At 44.5% G+C, this 14,520-nt stretch overlaps 1 protein-coding gene across 1 annotated transcript in view; it reads left to right on the top strand.

Annotated features, from left to right (window-relative positions):
* ACVRL1 (activin A receptor like type 1) overlaps window positions 1-14,520 on the top strand; it is an 85,898-nt gene that overhangs the window by 54,326 nt on the left and 17,052 nt on the right. The window contains exons 8-9 of the mRNA XM_066585982.1: window positions 280-477; window positions 10,468-10,598. Of these exons, the coding sequence (XP_066442079.1) occupies window positions 280-477; window positions 10,468-10,598 (329 nt within the window). The remainder of the gene's footprint in view (window positions 1-279; window positions 478-10,467; window positions 10,599-14,520) is intronic.

The raw sequence follows: 14,520 nt of genomic DNA, 5'->3' as shown, positions 1-14,520 counted from the left end.
AAACCCTACCCGGCTCATCTATCTTGAGGTATGGCTATCTCTGACAGTCTACTCTCCCCTCTTATAGCCACACATTTACTGTCGTACCTTTTAATCTGCAGTTCCATTTATAATCACCAATGTAAATTCATACCAACCAGTCCGATGTATGTCATCATGAGGCAGTCGGCCAAGTGCCTGGGGACTCCTGAAACACATTTCTTTAGTTTTTTTGTGCCAAGTACGTTACATGTTGTTAAAATGTACAGCGATACAATAAGTGCGACTTCTTGCTTTCAGGCCTTGCAGTGGTGCACAGTCAGACCAGTGACTACCTTGATGTTGGGAACAATCCAAGGGTTGGCACCAAACGATACATGGCACCGGAAGTCCTGGATGAGACCATCCGCACAGATTCCTTTGAATCGTACAAGCAGACAGACGTGTGGGCGTACGGACTGGTATTGTGGGAAATCTGCAGGAGGACAATTACAAATGGTGAGAAATGTTCTAATCTTCATGGATGTTCTACTGTCTTTGATTCGAGTACCAGTAGAACGTGTCTGTTGTCTATCATACATTCGCCTAACATTTAGACTGCAGATTTTGATGCAGAATTGCCAACAGAATTCTGCGCCAAAATCCGTATGTCACCAGAGCGAATTTTAGTGCTGAACATCCCGTCCCGTGTGAAAGGTGCTTCCAGAGAAGAAAAGCTGCAGCGTGCCACTGTTTTATTTTATGTGAAAACCCACTTTGTGTGAAAACAGAGGCGTATGAAGGCCCCCTATGGGTGAGAGGGAATACGTATAAGTCCATTAGGCCTAACAGATTAACTCTTTGTTTACATTAAAACTGTAAAATTTTGTTTAAAAGGGAATTACTGTTTGAAGAAAATTGTACATTAGTGTCCATGACAACCAGGTTTAGATTTTGTATTTTCAGTGCAGATTAGCCAAAAAAAATGTAAGCCGATCTCCGATGGGCAGAAAGGTCACTTTTATGTCAACGAGGCTGCAATGCTTGTTACATTATGTCTAGGTAATAAGATCGGGCCCCCAGCACATCGGTGGGGATCTCATCTTCATGTGGTGCAAAGAGAATATAATATACAGTGGTGCCTTGGGTTAAGAGTTTAATTCGTTCCGTGATGGAGCTCTTAACCCAACACTCTTATCTCAAAACCAGTTTCCCCATTGAAATGAATGGAAAAGCCATTAATCCGTTCCGGATCGTGAAGCTCTCCCACAAATTTCAATAGTACACTGGCACCTCCACAGTGATTTTCGGGGAAGGGCTTTAAATATAGGCACTTCCCTGAAATCATCTCTAGCTGCAGTAAAAAATAAATAAATAAATAAAAAAATATATATACTCACCTGTCTGCCGGGGCTCAGGTGCGTCTAGCTGCCGCTTGTTCTCCCTGCACTGCTCTGAAACTTTTCAGCAGGCAGGGATTAAAAGTGCAGGGAGAACAAGCGGCGGCTAGACACTCCTGAGCCCCAGCAGCGGCAGACAGGTGAATATATATTTTTTACTACAGCTAGGGGTGAGTTTCAGGGAAAGGCTTATATTTAAAGCCCTTCCCCGAAAATCACTGCAGGGGTTGTCGGCAGGCCATTGCTTTCAATGGGGCCACCGGCAGCAGTGGTGGTGGCTCCATTGAGAACAAGGCTCTTAACCCAAGTTTTTGCTCTTAAGTCAAATCAAAAATTCGGGAGAGAGCCTGCTCTCAAGTCGAAAAGCCTGTAAGTTGAGGCACTCTTAAGCCAAGGTATCACTGTATATTTTTTAAACGTTTAATATTAAAAAAAAGTTGTATTTTCAGTGACTTCCACCAGGGGGCAACGTGTTGCATTATATGGCAAGATGTTTTAATACTGTTTTCTGATCACTTTATCACAGTTTGGCCGGGCGCACACGAACATATTTGCATATTATGTGCACAATTGGTGTCGGTGGAAGTACAATGATTTTCATTGTTCCATTCTTGCATATATTTATTGCGTATGTTATGCGTGTAAAAAGAATGCAGTATGTCCTATTTTACAGCATATTATGTGCATAAGAGGCCTATTGTTCTCTACAGGCGCGTTTGAAACGCAGTGTATTTGCAATGACACGTGCGGTGTATTTCACGCATGTTGCTAAAAAACGGAAATTTAAAAAAGAAGGAACCAGAAGCCAGTGCAGGACAGCATGCGTAAAATACGCTGTACATGCGCAGGCATAAAAGAGGAAAAACGCAACAATACTCAGGAATACGCAGTTCCATTTGCTGCGATTTTTACCATATTACCATATGGTTGTGTGAGTCCGGCCCTTCTGAGATGAAGGCTAAATTCATCTCCGGTTACCACGGATTCAGCACTGTGAGGCGCACAAATATAAATGTATTTCAAGAACGATTGACCGCATTAAGAGCGGTCTCACACAACCGGATTTCTATTGCGGAATCCTCAGCCGGCGTCCGCACGGTGAATCCGCTGCAAATCGCATGCATTAAAAGGTATGTACTTTCGCTTTTTCCTACACGCTCGCGGATACGAAATGCGATTTTGGCGAGTGGAGGGAAAATGGCAGCATGCTCTATTTTGCTGCGGACTCCAGGTGGACAGCCCCGTTGAAGTCAAGGTGGACAGCCCATCTGCAATTGATATTGTGCATAGGCCGCGGGTACCCAAGTCATCATCCAGCGACGGCGTGGGAAATACAAATATATATATATTAAAATCTGTACTGCGCATGACAGACGACGATCATCCACGGTCATCCTCAATACAGGAAAAGAAGGTACGCGGGGTTCGCCGGCTGCGATCAGAGCCAGATTCTGCATGCAGGCTTCTACATGCGGAATTCAACTCGCTCGTGCGAGACCTGCCTAAGGGGGGTTTCATATCTGCTTCGTTCGGGAAACGAGAAAGAGAAATCCCTACGGCCGAATGGCTCCGTCTTATGATGGAAGAGAGCAGTGCTAAACGGACTATAATGCGAGGAATAGACCGCAGCCCGCTCCATGTCTCGCGTACCATGCAGCGTGAACCCTATACTTTTATATAGGCAGTGTATGCACATGCCGTCCATCTACAATACATTGTATACACTGCACATGACCAGGTTTTACCAGTATGGCCGTGGGAAAAAAATCGCGGCATGTTCTATTTTACCGTGCTTCTCCACGGCGGGAGGTCTCCATTAATATAGTATTAATGGAGACCATGGAAAAAACATGGTAAAAAGCGAGTTTTTCTGCGATCGCCAGCGGAGACTTTTTTGTTTATCCCGGCGGGATTCTTACGGTGTAAAACCGCAGGTTTATCCCGCTCTGTCCGTGGGCAGGCGGCCTTAGTTGTAGAATTACGTCTCCTGTATGTTAGAAATCTGCAACAACAATTCTGTAACACAAAGCTTTTCCGCTGCAGAATTTAAAGGGGTTTTCCGTGCAGATTTTACAGAATTCAAGTCCAATAGGGATAACATTGTGACGCAAAAATGTCCGCAAAGACTGATTCCGTCCTGTGTGAAAGGTCTTAAAGGGTAAATCTTAGTAAGGGCTCTTTCACATGAGCCCTGTCTGAGCGCTTAGATAGGCACGCTAAAACAGCGCGGCTATCGAAGCGTTAAATCGCGTGAATGCATAGCAGGTCGTGGTTGCTATTAGCGTGATTAGCTCCCCCTCCCTCTGCCGGACGGCTACCATTAGCTCCCCCCCTTCCCTCAGGTTGTTCAGTCTTTCAAAGGCTGAACAAGTGCCATTTAAATGAAGCAAAAGCAAACAAACTAATGACCATTTTTATGCAGGCTATAAACGATGGCTTCGCATTTACACATAACTATTATCACACAAATTAGTTAGTTTAAACAAATTTTGAACGATAATCGTTGCATGTAAATGGGCCTTAATTCAGCTCAGCCTTAGGGCTTATTTACATGAGCGTATATTGGTTGGCGTTTTCACGATATACGCTTCCATCTAAGCATTCCCCTCTTTCCCTCTCCCTCACTGGCTCTCTGCTTCTCTCCTCTAAGCAGTTTGCAATGGGAGTGGGTGGGATGGAGTGGAGCTAAGTTCAGTTCTGATTTTCGGACGCCCGCATCGCTGCCGAAAAGTTCCCATTTTCTTGCCTGTTCACGTGGCCAGGCTGCGGCGTTTATACGCTGCAGACCGTAATTCTGTTGTCTGATAGCGGCAATTGAAGATCCCATAGAAGCCTGTGGGAGCTGCCGACAAGGGGAAGGGGAGGGACTTTAACAACGCGAGATGCTGCTAAACTCCCTCCCCCTTCCCTTTTGCATGTATAGGATCCAACAGCACTTGCTGAAAATACAAAGTCCACACAGGGTGGGGGGGAAAGGAGAAGGCAAAGCAGTGACAGGGTTAATGAACCAAAAAGACCCCCAGCATAGAAGAGGAAATCCGACATCCCCTTTCCCTTTTTTGACAGCTCTCATAGGAGCAAGTCCTATCTTTTCCGGTGTTGCATAAAAGCGGTGGGCCTGAATGCGCACTGTATGCGTTATCTTTGCCGGCTAAATACATTGGAATCCAACGCTTCAGATGGTCGCGATTTTCGGCCGGTGTTTTATCGCGGCAAAACAGCTGCGATAAAAAGCTTGTGTAAAAAAGTAGCCCGAGGAAGAACTCCCCACCAACATAAAAAGGCCACACGAGGCACAGGCTGCATTTCAGCATCCGTAGTAGAAAATAATGTAGTGATTATGGGAAATGTAAGATTCCTTTCACGGGAACGCCCAAAAACAAAACATGCAGCGATTTTATATTTTTTGGTGGGGGATAATAAGTCATAATTACCTGAAAGCGCTGCGGAATAAGTTGGCGCTATACAAATACCAAGATTTATTTATTTATGTATGTCTCACGGCGCACAAAGCTCGCACAAGAATCTCTCCAATGTGAATAAGCGTTAAGTCTCTGTAGTAAAATATCCCAGGTGGCGTCACTTTCAGAAAACCTTTTATAATTCATTTTTAGAAGCTTGTCCACATCATGTGGCGCAGAGTGTTAGGGAAGTAGAAATGCAGTCTTAAGCTCTCGCTCACGACCTGAAGGTTGAGAGTTTAATCCCCGCATGGTTCAGGTAGCCGGCTCAAGGCTGACTCAGCCTTCCATCCTTCCGAGGTCGGTAAAATGAGTACCCAGCTTGGTGGGGGGTAATAATTAAATGACGTGAAAGCACTGCGGAATAAGTTTGCGCTATACAAATAACAAGATTTATCTGATTCTATATAAGGCTTGGCTCACATGTCTGCTAGTATGCATATACCTGCGTACTTGCTGCATTACGCCAATCCCAATAGCCTATCTTGGCGTGTATGTGCGTGTAACACGCGCCAAGATAGGACATGCTGTGATTTTCTTCGTGCGAGTAATATGCGCGCTCAATAGAAATCAAAAGGCTATCGGCATTGTGTGTTCTGCATGCGACGTGCAATGACAATACGCTAGTGTAAGACCGGCCTGAGCCCCTATTTTGTGTATAGGTCTCTGTAGACAATAAATACATTAGTAAAACCCCTAACCATGCATTAATTAACCTGGAAATAAATGTACAGATAATTAGCTTGACTAGTGGATCAGGTTGGATTGGGCCAATCAGCAACCTTTTCACTAATCCTGATTCCGAATCAGTTCGCTCATCTGTAATTGTAATGCGTTAATAGGGTATTAGGCCCAAATCTGCTACATCTTGTAAGACATTCATAGCACTGCCACTAATCCTCTCTTTCAAATACGTGGCAGCTTGCACAGACCTGTGTATCTGCTTTACACTTCCACGCCAGCGAACCATTTCTCATTACAAACGCCAATTAATTGCTTAGCTAAAATAATCTGACAAGGCAGAATTTAACGCTTCCATTGGAACACAACGGACACCATGGGCCTGCTAATCAGCCCTTTGATTCCAACTGGTTGTGTTTTCCACAAAGGATTAGCTGTAAATTATAAACACTGTAATCTGGTGTCAGCACCCAGGCCCATGATTAAAGCAGCCATTACATTCAATCAGCACTCTGTTTATTCAACACTGATTAGGAAGCTAGCAGCATCAGAGGCGCTTGGAGCGCTGCCATGCTTCCTGCAGCCTCGCGCCATCAATCTGAATGCAGCGCAGAAGAGAGTGGCAGCGGAGCACAGAATGCATGTTGTGATGTGGAGAATAGGCCCTGCCAGGGGTTTACTCTTCACATCGAGTCGATTCCAGCTCCGCAGTTCAGTCACAACAGTGAGCCGGAGTCTGACATTCACCCACAGAATTCCTCCGGCAGTAATGAATCTACAATGTCGGGTGGGTGTTAATAGCAGAAGGAAGAAAAGCCAGCCAATTAATGATTAAAGAAAACACATGAAGCGAGTATGTGCGTGCACTTAGGCCAGTTTCACACGGGCTACAAAATCTCGCTACAAAACGCATGTATGTGAGGCCTCGTTCACATGGGCGACAAAGTCGCGCGATTTTGTGCCAATGCTACAAATTGAATGTATGTGAAGCCCATGCTTTCTTATGGGTTCCTTCACACATATTTTGTAGCATGCGACAACCCGACACAAAAATCTTGCGGATCCGGCGATATGACCGCAACTCGTGAGGTTTTGTAGCCCATGTTTCCCTATTGAGCCTTCCTCTCTGTTGCATCGCATCGCACGAAAACGCGGTTTTCGTGTGGTGCGATGCAACTTTGACAGTAGGAAATCCTACTGCCAAAGCTATAATCTAAGCTCTAGCTGCATATAAAAATAAAATAAATACTTATATATCACCTTAGAAGTGCTCTCCGACGCTGCTGCAGCTTCCCCCCGTGTCCCGGCACTGCTTCTTTTCATCATCTTCTAGCCGGGGATTGAAAAATCCCCACCTTCTGGAAGCACTGGCTGTGATTGGCTGACACTTAGCCAATCACAGCCAGCGCGCAATGAATGGTTGTGGTTGAACCAATCACAGCCATTCATCGAGTGCTGGCTGTGATTGGCTAAGCAAGCGTCAGCCAATCACAGACAGCGCTTCCAGGAGGCAGGGATTTTTCAATCCCCGGCAAGAAGAGAAGAAGAAAATCAGTGCCGGGAGCCAAGGAGAAGATGCGTCCGGGCTGACAGCGCAAGAGAGGTGTATTTTTTTTTCTTCTTCAGCTATAGCTTTTTTACAGTGAAGGGCTTATATTTCAAGCCTCTTCCGAAAATCCTCGCATAAGGTGCTACAAAGTCACAGTATCACAGCGAGAAACCACAACAATATGGCACAGAATGTGATATTGCTGCGATTTTCTCGTGGCGATGCCGGGTCGCCCGTGTAAACGAGGCCTGAAGCTCATGGTTTCCAATTGGTTCTTCAAAACATCTATCTTGTGAAAGAACCCCTTTGAGACCATGAGCTTTAGGCCGCATCCACATGGGCGACATGATAGTGACGCAAGAAAGTCGCAGCAATACCGCATTTTGTGGTGCTACAAAGTTGCAAGCGGTGCTACAAAGTCGTGCACCTTCTGGGTGCTCTCCTTAAGGAGAAATGGTACCACTCCTGACCCACATCTATAGGCCTCTCACTAGCCAAGCCAGAAACAGCTGTCCGTGCATGGTTGTTCTGGCTTTTAAAAAGTCTGACATTGACTTGCAGTAATGCTGCCTTCTAATTGGTGGCCTTGCAAAGGTATTGTTCCATCTTCCCAAAACAGTAGTAATCCAATTTGTATGCCCACACAATAAAATGCTCACCTTTGTACCCTCTACTAGACAATACTGCCCTCCAATAGTTAATAAAATATTAAAACTTATGTTCACCTTACCCTAATCCTATAACAAGTAGATCTGCTAAGGCCTCTTCTGGCCTGTGAATCAAGCAGCCTGGTGAAGGAACGGCAATTCACTGATGCCCTGCCATCTTGTAGGGCTCAGGTTTAAAGTAGCCCATGAATGGCAGAGCATAGAGCCTCTGGCTCCTTCTTCTGCAATGGGGCCTCTTAAGGATCTGGGGCAAAAGTCAAACAGTCCAGGGTTCCAGTTTTGTTTGTGGGTTACTTTAGGGATGGTGGCCCTAAAACTAGTCCAATTTGTCTCCCCATCTCCAATGCTGGCAATGAAAAAGGCAAGCTAGCGAAGGCAGTGTGATGATTTGTTCAACATTGACTGGGAAACTTGGGCCCTAGCATTCATGTTATTTTGACACTTACCACCTACATACTGTAAATATTATTGCAGACCAAGTACACTCCTTCATGCAGTCTTCCCTAATGGCAATGGCCTTTTTCAGCAGGATAATGCTTCCTGCCACACTGCAATAAATGTTCAGACATGGATAGAGAAACATAACAAAGAGTGTTGACTTGGCCTCCAAATTCTCCAAATCTTAGAGTGGTTTCAAATCTGCGTTGGAACCTCCGGTCGGAGGTTCGTCGCAGATCCGGCACAAAATACCAGTTGAAAAAGTACTACATGCAGCGCTTTTTTTTTCCTGCTAAAGGCCGGGCAGCTGAGGGGAAAGCTAACGGACCCAATTATAGTCAATGGTGTCCGTTAGGTGTTGTTCAGTTCCGTTCTAGGATGGAGCCGTTCAGCCAAGAAGATTCCCCTTTTCTGCTCCCTGAACAGAGCAGGAAGGTGGAACCTCTGATGCAGATATGAAACCACCCTTAATCTTACCAAGTACTTGCGGGATGTATTGGAAAAATAAGTCTGATCCATTGAGCCCCCACCTTCCTACTTTAAGTGACTTAAAGGGGTATTCCCACCTTTTTTTTTTTTATAGCGGAGATGAGAAACCTCCGGCTGTTTCATGACCAACTTTGCTGGGTGTCATGAAAACAGCTGAGGCAACAAGTTTGCGCTGTTTCCATTTCTCCCATTGAAGTAAATAGGTGTTACGGAAACAGCATAGATAGGACAACATCTTTAAAAGATTTGCAGGTACAGTACCATCTTGGTTGCAGATACCCCAGGACACCCTCAGAGGTCTTGTGAAGTCCATGCCTTAACAAATCAGAATTGTTTTAATGGAAAAACATATAAACAATCACCCAGGACCTAAGGCCCATTTACACGCAACGATTGTCGCTCAATATTTGTTAAAACAATGGCATATGAGCAATAATTGTTGTGTGTAAATACTATCATTGTGCACTTTTCGTCTATACGATGATTTTTAGGTGAGCTTAAAAACCATCGTTCAGACCGCACGCTGTGGTCTCCATGGGAGCAGGAGATTACAATGTATTCTCTCTGCAGCCCCTGCTAGAAAACAGACCACAGGCTGTTATCTCCACAGTAGCTAGAGATAACATTGTTTTCTCTTAGCAGCCCATGCCAGAACAATGGAGCTAATTACAGAGCTCAGACCAGCTGCTGAGTTCTGCAAGCAGCTCTAGAGGCTCATTTGCATGCAAATGAAGCTGATAAAGTACTAATGGGCATTAGTGTCCATTAGGACTTTATGAAAAACGATCGTTTGAAAGATTATCTTTGTGTGTAAATGGGTCTCTTAACTTTCCTGGTAAAATGTTAGAGAATACAGAGTAGGATAAATGGCATTATAGCAGGTATTGTGAAGCTGCACATTCAAAAGACAACTCAATCTAGTAAACATAACTAGGATTTTCAATATATTAAATTGAGCTCCATCTTGTTTTTCACATTTGTGACAGTAACTAATACAGTGTGATAATAATCATGTTTCTCTTTATGTTTGTCAGTAAAAAAATACAGTAATTACAAAATTGGGAAAAAATGTGAACACTATAAAATACCATGATGGAAAAGTCTGCCTGGGAAACAAGAAATCACCAACAGAGGGCACTCTACTGAAATCTCCTTCGAACATTAACGACGTGTATAGATTAAAATTGTATTATTGAAAATGATGATACCGGGAACTGCTGCCGCTGGAAAGATTAGACTTTAGTTTGTCCCTATTGGAATTTCGCGTTCTCCCAAAAATAGCAGAAATCCCTCCAAAAAGACTTTCTCTTTTCTCTCTGCAACTTCCAAAATTATAGTATGTGGAACTAGTTGTCCCATCCCCTTCTCTATTAGGTCACTTATTAAGTTAAGGGTCAGCCTGTAGTAATCAGCTGATCACTGGGGAAGCCGAATTTGGAGAAGGGTTAATCCTGATTGTAAAACCTCATCTAGCTATCTAGGAAATGACAGTTGAGCACCTAATCTCATCTCCATCCTCCTCTCCCTGACAGCTAGATACTAAAGTGCTAATAGCATGTATGACTCCATTACAGCACTCCATTACAATGTGACCGGCGACACTGCATCTCTACAGACATCCAGTGTTGTCAGTTGTCGAATACGCTTTTGTTTCCAAGCAGCAGCCCCAACAATGTTACTTAGTAAATAGCACATAGGAAAGGTTACTTATCAAGAAAATGTATCAGTTTTAATAAACAGCAACAATTGTTCTTACTGGCTGTACCTTCTTATACTTGCATCTTAATACTCTTTACTTTACTCCTGTATCATGGCTGGTTTAGGTATGGTGGAAGATTACAGGCCTCCATTCTATGACATGGTTCCTCATGATCCAAGTTTTGAGGATATGAAGAAAGTTGTCTGCGTTGACCAACAAAGACCAAATGTTCCTAATACCTGGAGTTCAGATAAGGTAAGCCAATTTAAAATATATGCAACATGATACTTATTGTTTAACAGCTGTATGGGCATTAGTCAGGGCTCCTTGACACGGGCGCTGCAATTTTCCACTGGCTGCGAAACAGCCGCAGCACGGCCAAAAAGCACATGAACAAGAGGCAGCCATGACCCAGTCACAGCTGCATCTCCCATTTAAGCGCCAGTTCAGACGGTCTGGGTGCAGTGAGTATACTCAGCAGCCCGGAATACTGTCGGGTGGGGAGGGAGAGTTTAGCTCTTCTAAACTCCCTACCCCTTTCCTCCCCCTCTCCCCCACTTGCAGGCTCATGGGAATGGGAGGGGGCAGGAACTAGTGTGCTAATCTCCCGCCCATCCTGCCCCCTCCCTTTTGCAGGCAGCCGGCAAGCGGAGAAGAGGGGGAGGGAGTTTAGCATAGCTGCTGCTAAACTTCCTCCCACCTCCCTTTTCCGGCAGCTCTTATAGGCTCCCATAGGAGTCTATGGGACCGGCCAGCGTACTTCGGCCGAAAACATAGGTCCAGAACTATCTTTCCCGGGCGGCACAAAATTGGCTAACTGGAATGCGCACTGTTTGCGCTGTCTTTTCTGGCCGGCCGTTCTTATGCTCCAGAAAATCGCCTATCTGAATGGATACATTGGAATCCAATGCATTAGATGGTCGCGATTTTCGGCCGGCGTTTTATTGCGGCGAAATTAATGATTTTCTAATGGAACACTGCATGTGGGCACAAAAGTTTTAAATAACATATACACTAGTGGCAAAGGTAAGCAAAGAAGTTTAGTGTGGCAACTGGCATAATGTTTCACATACCGGAGCCGGCTAATGATGATGGATATGATGGAAATCAAGTTCTGCATATCTTGGAGGATGAGAGGGGCAAAGTTCTAGCTAGAACTGTTTTTGGGAGAACTGGCAGGCACTGTAAAAGTATGGCACCTGTAAAAAAAATTGCAGTGCTGCATAGATAGCATCACATAAGTATGCCCCTCTTTCAGATCTCCAAAAGGTTTGTGGAATTGTTACATACTGAATGTTCATGTACATTAAATGATGCAAACCACTTACCTCTCTCCATTCTTTTCCATGTACTGGTAGCATGCGCAAAGAGGAATAATGTATATAAAGATATTGTAATCACAGAATTAAAGCTACATTGCAGCAGCCTCTAGTGAACGCTGCTTGTGCAACATTTTGCATTTTTGTCACAAGATACATATGTCGCTTGTCTGCATTTCTGTTATTGTGAAGATCTACATTCTTTGATACAACTTTGTATGCACATATACATTACACTGCAGCAGCAAACAAGGCACATTGTAATCACTGCAGCGTGCACACCTGTAGGTTTCAGGAGATTTCGTCCAGTCTAAACCTCATCCAATCCATAGATTTTGTCCATTGCTTTCCTCATCCACTAGGACATTTCATCCAATTGCTTTCCTCGTCCAGTAAGACATTTGACATTTCGCCATTCATGCTTTATGCCATACTTAAAGGGGTTGTCCCGCGAAAGCAAGTGGGGTTATACACTTCTGTATGGCCATATTAATGCACTTTGTAATGTACATCGTGCATTAATTATGAGCCATACAGAAGTTATTCACTTACCTGTTCCGTTGCTAGCGTCCTCGTCTCCATGGTGCCGTCTAATTTCAGCGTCTAATCGCCCGATTAGATGCGCTTGCGCAGTCCGGTCTTCTCCCTGCTGAATGGGGCCGCTCGTGCCGGAGAGCTGGTCCTCGTAGCTCCGCCCCGTTACGTGTGCCGATTCCAGCCAATCAGGAGGCTGGAATCGGCAATGGACCGCACAGAGCCCATGGTGCACCATGGGAGAAGACCCGCGGTGCATCGTGGGTGAAGATCCCGGCAGCCATCTTGGTAAGGTAAGTAAGAAGTCGCCGCAGAGCGGGGATTCGGGTAAGTACTAAACGTTTGTTTTTTTTAACCCATGCATTGGGTTTGTCTCGCGCCAAACGGGGGCCTATTGAATAAAAAAAAAAAACCGTTTCGGCGCGGGACAACCCCTTTAAGAATAGAGATGTGTGTTCTCCTCTCAAACATGCAGCCTATATGAAATCACTGTCCGAAGGACAACTTTCTGACCTAATACTGTAGTAAAAAAGTTGTAATATCAAAATTTTTTAACTGATCACATGATGGTGACATCATCGCAGGTCCAGTAACGCAAGCGCTGAAAGGCCTGTTATGACATCAATCATACACAGATTGACAGACCTTTTAAAACAAAGAAATAAGCGAAATCAAAGAGACCCAGACGTGACAAAGTTCACCAAGTAACTGATGTACTGTACATCTGTGATATTCGATTCTCATAAGCACCTGAAGTGTCCCAGAACCAGCAATCCTGTCACGAGCCAGTGCAAGGTTGTCGTGTGGTTGCATAAAACATATTTTTCATATGCATAATAATATATATTGTTTGTAGTTTGCATTGCCCTGCCTTATACTTGCTGAGTGGATGAAATCAAGGTTGGACATAGCGATATATAGGACAAATTGAGATTAGACGAATTGTCCGCTGACGAGTTTTTTCTTGGAAAAACTTATGAAAGGACAAGATATCTGCATTAGAGATGAGCGAGCATGCTCGTCCGAGCTTGATGCTCGTTCAAGCATTAGCATATTCGAAAGTACTCGAGCGAGCACCACGCGGTGCTCGAGAAAATTTCACCCTCTCCTCCCCACATGTTTAGCGGCTTTTTTAGCCAATGAACATGCAGGGAAGGCTTTGGCACCTCCTGCTACGACGTGCCAACCCTGTGCACGTCTATAGCAGTGATTGGCTGGCCGGAACAGGTGACCTGGGATCATAAAAACTCAGGTCACCTGATGCTCGCCTCACATGGATGCTGGATTAGCTGAGGGACAGAGCTGCTGACAATGAGGGAGAGCGTTAGTGTAGGTTAGAAGGACCATTTAGGCAGGGATCCATATTCAAAGAACCCAACAGTCCTTTTTAGGACCACAACTCCACTTTTGTGCATCAGCAGTTTGGCTACCTGGGACCAGTAGTGTGCACAAAGTATTCACAAGCATCCTAGCTGTATACTGCATACTGTTAATGCTTCTATATAGTATACTGCTACTGGTGTACACAGACTACTTAGGAACTAACAAAAGTCCTCTCATTTTTCATTTTTTAAATTTGTTTTTATACAAGACTGTACACATTTTTCACGGTCTTTTTTTTTTGCCATAGTGTACGCAAAATACCCCAGTGTGTGTTCTGTCGATCCACACTATATAACAAGACTGTACACATTTTTCACGGTCTTTTTTTTGTATAGTGTACGCAAAATACCTCGCAGTTTGCGTAGCATTTTGACAAAGTGCATTATACAATATGATCAAGACTAGGGGTAAGGGTCGAGGACGTGGGCGTCCGAATGAGGGTGTGGGCAGAGGCCAAGGTCCTGGGCAGGGTATCTACACTCCCTAGCTTCATCTCACAGTTTGCCGGTCTGCGTGGTACACTATTATTAGAACCACAACAGTGCGATCCGGTGATCACGTGGATAGCGGATAACGCATCCAGTAATTTATCCACCACCCAGTCAACTCACATTAGCCAAGGGACTGGACCTGTGAATCCTCACGCTGATCCTCCTTCCTTCAAGCCTGGTCACTCCAGGAAAAGGAGAGATTCAGAACAGGCATATTCACAGGAACTGTTCTCAGGTCTCTTCCCTCAGTGGCAAACAACGGTTCATGAGCCACCTGAGGAGTTTGTTGTGATCGATGCCCAAAATGTGGACCTTTCACAGTCTCAGGGTGATGAGGGTGGAGACTTCAAAGTACCTTTCCCCAAAAATAAGACAGTGTCTTATATTAATTTTTGTTCAAAAAGGTTTAACCTTTTTACATGTATAGCTGCCTGAACACTATTTAAATTG

The sequence above is a fragment of the Eleutherodactylus coqui genome, chromosome 1 (assembly GCF_035609145.1).
Source record: "Eleutherodactylus coqui strain aEleCoq1 chromosome 1, aEleCoq1.hap1, whole genome shotgun sequence".
Lineage (NCBI taxonomy): Eukaryota > Metazoa > Chordata > Amphibia > Anura > Eleutherodactylidae > Eleutherodactylus > Eleutherodactylus coqui.
This window is presented reverse-complemented; position numbering and strand designations above follow the sequence as displayed.